Source organism: Ipomoea nil, unplaced genomic scaffold, assembly GCF_001879475.1.
Source record: "Ipomoea nil cultivar Tokyo-kokei standard unplaced genomic scaffold, Asagao_1.1 scaffold0438, whole genome shotgun sequence".
NCBI lineage: Eukaryota > Viridiplantae > Streptophyta > Magnoliopsida > Solanales > Convolvulaceae > Ipomoea > Ipomoea nil.
Window position 1 is genome coordinate 23,215 of NW_017616866.1, and position 4,974 is coordinate 28,188.

The 4,974-nt window shown below is 35.6% G+C and overlaps 1 protein-coding gene across 1 annotated transcript; it reads right to left on the bottom strand.

Annotated features, from left to right (window-relative positions):
* Positions 1-1,242: 1,242 nt before the first annotated feature.
* LOC109172874 (putative F-box protein At4g38870) lies at positions 1,243-1,737 on the bottom strand. The gene has a single exon (XM_019322111.1). The coding sequence runs from the start codon at positions 1,735-1,737 to the stop codon at positions 1,243-1,245; it is 495 nt and encodes a 164-aa protein (XP_019177656.1).
* Between the last annotated feature and the right edge of the window lie 3,237 nt (positions 1,738-4,974).

The following is a 4,974-nucleotide window of genomic DNA, read 5'->3' on the forward strand; positions in this document are numbered from 1 at the left end:
ATCCATATCTAGCCAATTCGATAAAAAAATTGGAAAATTACTTTGACAACATGATATTCTGTATATACTAACAAAAAATTATTTTTCTTTTAAAATGGTTTTTTGTTTTTTAATAATTCGTAGGCGGTCCTTATTTTCACCTTAATTACGATTGTAGGTGGAAATAAGTCGATAAATTAAAATAAATAATATATTATATATATATCAACAAAAATAGGGATTTATAATTTAGCAAAAATAATGTGAGAAATAAATACTTCAATTCGTATCATGTGAGAAATACTAATCCAACAATTGTTTGCACATGAAGTTCAAGAATCCCAAAAATGGGCATTATATTGTTTTCTCAAACCTTTAGCTTCAAATAAACTAAAGGGATTGCCTCGCCCCTTGCAAAGTTACATATCCGTAGTGTAATGGACAACCTTACTAATATATAAAATGAAATATTAATCCTGTGAATTGAAGCACTCATTTTTCCCAAGCATATCAGACCACGCTTGTCAACTACTCCAAAGAAAACACATTGTCCATGGTCCCGTACATTCTAACTTCTTCTGGAAATTCCTCAACTCCACCCAAATCAAATTGTCTCCAAACCTCAGTGTTCAAATTACAAATCAAAATGGAAAGCCGTTCACTATTCATAAATAACAACACAATCTCCCCATCATGATTTGTAGTATGACGCAGGAATGTGCTCCTAAGTCCCTCTTCTAATGGAATGGTCATAGTAATGTTCTCCAGCATTCCTTAGATTTCTCCCAAGTCCAAACATCCATGTAGAATTCTCTTGGGCGAACACGAACCATAGCCAGTCGACCTCCATCAACTTGTAGAAATGCAAAATTTTGGTTAAGAAAGTGATTTTTTTCCCAAGCTGAAGATAAAACTACATAATATTCCCATAATGATGATAGTTCAGTTGGAAATGGTATCAAAAAATAAGTCTCAGACCCAACTTCAAATGCTACTATGTGGAAGCTAGGACAATCAACTTTAGTGAGCCAATTATAGAAATAGATAACGCCGTCAATGTAGACACTAGTATCATAGCAGAAGTTAAAGCAGGCATAGTCATCAAAGGGGTAGAAGGGGTAGGAAAAGGGGTAGTTGATCTCCCTCCATGATTGTCCACTCCCACAGTCAAAACCCAATGCTTATACTCGAAGCGGATGGGCGTGCTGCCTCGATCAATCATACAGGCTGACATCCAAAACCTTGTATCTTTTAGATTGTGAATCAAACCCCAACTGTGCACAGGATAAAGATGGATGGGGGAAGTGGAATTGGATTGTCGGAAGGGAAATACGTTGTCCCGTGCAAACGTTGGCAAACAACGACGTCTCCATTGGGTCTGGACATACAAATCAGGCCATCCGAGGAGGAGTGTAGACAGCCTTCCAGAAATGGTTCAGCGTCCAAGTAGCCGAGACGGTTGGCTTGGAGCATTCCCGGCTGCCCTTGGCTGAAATTTATGGTGTAATACACATGGGAGGAACGGGAGGAGAGCCGCTTTGGCTGTATGATAGCGATGAGGATGCCCGCCCTAGTGGGAAGTGTCAAGGACAAGCTGCGATGCAGAACGCCAAAGCCATGGTCGGCTATGAGAGCGCAAAAGAATTTAGAAACGCACCTGAATCGTACTAGCGATTTAGCGGGGAGCTTGGAGAGGATTCCGACGAGAATATCTTGGGGAAGAAGAAGAGGTTGCGTCTTCTCCGATGCGCCGCCCATCGTATCCTACAAGCTGATCGAAGGTTTGCAGGAGTTTTAGGGATTTTCAAGAATGAGTTGAGTTGTATTTAAGGTAAAATTGTATTCTCCCTCTCCTCCTGATTGCGAATTTTATGCAACTAACCATTGTTGGACTCTAAATTTAAGATTTCATAATTAAATGAGGGATTAGAGCAAAAAGAAATTAATTCTATATATACTAGTATTTTCGCCTATGCGTTGCACGGAATGAATTTGTTAAAATATTTTAATAATATTTGGATCGATATATAATTATATAAATTATTACATCGAATATTATATAATGCAATTGAAGAATTGAGTTGGATCGATTGTATTTTTATGATGTTATCATTGCTTGAATTTGATCAAATAATTGTCCAATTAATAGTCAAATGTACGCATCCGTAGTCAATGGGTAGATATACGCATCTGGTGCTAAAACTTTAGAGATTTTAAATATCAGTGTTCAATGAATTATATATGGGGATCATATTTAATTTCCTTACACATTCTATACATAATTACACATCTTTATATATACCCATTGTAATGAGGTCCCATGATTTTGGATAAAGATATGTTACAAAATCAGTCATAATTAATTTCTTTTGAATCATTCATACGTATTGTAAGAACATTTCCATCTTTAATTACACAATTTTCCTTATAAATTGTGGATACTAAACGATTCTATTCATTTTTTTCCATTTATAAATATAATATATATCTTTATATAACTATACTTCCAGTAACATATATATACAGAATTTTTTAAATATTTCAAGTAACTTTACATTTTATAAAATATATAACTGAGATTAATATTTTTTCATCCCGGCTAAACCTTATTTTTTGTTGACATACTTGGCTAAACCTTATAATTACACAATCCTTATATTCTTAGTATAAAATAACATTTGGTGTAAAAATTATTAATTTCCATCTCGATTAATATTCATTCAAATTTTGGCTAAACCTTATATTTCCATCTCGTATTTGCAAAACCTTTTCCATCTTTAATTACAAAATTTTCCTTATAAATTGTTGATACTAAATGATTCTATTCCATTTTTCATTTTTAAATATATATCTTTACATAATCATATTTCTGCAACATATATATACAATTTTTTTATATATATATTTCCAGTAACTTTGTTGGTCCCGGTAGGGTCAAAAGAGGGTCTAGAGGGGGGGGGGGGGGGTGAATAGACTCTAATCGATTTTTCAAAGTTGGTCATTTCGGAGCGATGCACAACGGAATTAAGGTTTCGTCTTAGATATATGCTTTGCACAATTTTGTAAGAAACTTTTAATGCACAATGGAATTAATGCTCCTTGTCTTTTGTGAAAATCATTCCTAGGACACCTTTTGTCCGAATGATTGCGCATTCATGAGACAACATTCTTCTTTCTTTATTTTTAATGAAGGTTGTCTTTACAAGTTTATCTGAAACTTGTTTTCTCGGAGAAGATCTTCGAAAGATTGTCCTTATCTTTTGACTTATGATGAGATCCATTTTGTGGAGAGATGTCTATCCGAGAGTTGCTCAATCCATCTTTCGTCTGCAATCATCTTTCGACCATCTTGTTATCTTCGTGTTTTCAAGTAGACCTATTATGCTAGTTGATGATGACGGTTTTCACACATCCATCAAGTATCAAATCACAGTATAGAGTTTAGATATCGTTCCACTGGAGATGGCTCTTGTAATGTTAGGAATTGATTGCAAAGCGGAGTTAAGCACAAGCTAGAACTATTCTTTTAGAAGCTAGACCTATTGGTAAGGAGTTGGTTTGATATGATTATACTAATAACAAATAGAACAAGTAAAACAAAAGACCGGGATTTGATTGATTCAAGCTAAGATGCCAAATATTGTACTAAGGTTTAGGGAATTAAATCAAGGCATAGGGTAAGTGAGATGCACAAAAGTGTCCAAATACCACTCTCGTAGCTATTTGGACTTGCAACCTCATATTGAACTCCACTCTCGTGACAATTCAACCCAACGATGCCCAAACAAGAACACAAGGCAAAGATTCCCCTTAACACCCAAAATACTCTCGTATTGGGTATTAAGTGTGTGAATGTGTGGCTAGTGTACAAGCTCTACTCTCGTAGCAACAAACACACTCCAAATCAAGCATATAATTGGGATCCAACAATCATACACAAATTTCTCAACAAACCCATTTCACACAACAACCCTAGATCACCCAAATAATCCCCTTTATGCAATACAACTCAAATAGGAATCAATAGCAAGAAATCAAACCAAATCCTAGTCCCAAAACACTTAGCTACTCATAATATAACAATAGATACACAATATTAAAAGAGAAATTGAAAGCATAGATGAAAAGTAAAGAGAAGAGATGAATAAGAAAACTTCTCTATTGAAGCCTTGAAATCCAAGATTTGCAATGTTCTTGAGCTTGGAAATGGAAAGGAAACACAAATCTACACTAATCTAAGCTATTCTAAACTAACCCTCACTAGAGAAATGAAAGGGAAATGAAAGATGTAATGAAAATTATGTTTTGGGGTGGAAAAATCCTCTTAAAAGGGTAAAAAACGGGCTGCAAAAAGTTGCAGAGGGCTGGCCACGGGTGTGGCCACGGGCGTGGCTTCACCCGTGGCCAGAAATGCAGGGCACACTGCCCAGTGGCCTTCACTAGCAATGCACAACACACAAGATCAAGAATTTATTTAATTATTAAGGGGTTAACAAGGTCATTGGCAAGAGAATAGATCAATCATGCGTTACACTTTGACTCATCAATCACAAGTTGAGTTGTAACAAGTTCCACCAAGACAAACCACAAACCAACAAAGGGGAGTAATCACAACTACAAGAAGCTACAAGGTGAAATCCTAAATGATTTTAGCAAAAAGGGAGATTTCAACAACTACTAAAAGAGGAAACTAAATGCGAAGAGAACAACCTAAAGAAAACTAAATGCTAAAAAGAACAATTATCTTCCAAAGCTCAAGAGCAAGAATAAGCAAAAAAAATAAAATAAAGCCCAAAGCGAACCCCCCACACTTAGACAAAAACATCGTCCCCGGTGTTAGAGAAGTTAGAAACAATAATCAAAAGGACAAGGAACGTAACACCAAGAAATAAAAGAAACAAAATCCATCCTTCTAGCGTGAACAATTCACAAAAATAATCCAAAAGCGAGGATGAAGAAGTGCTAGTTCCCTGAAATGATTCATGGGAAGTAGGA

Coding starts and splice junctions, on each gene's coding strand:
- LOC109172874 (XM_019322111.1), bottom strand. CDS start 1,737: ATGGGCGGCGCATCGGAGAAGACGCAACCTCTTCTTCTTCCCCAAGAT.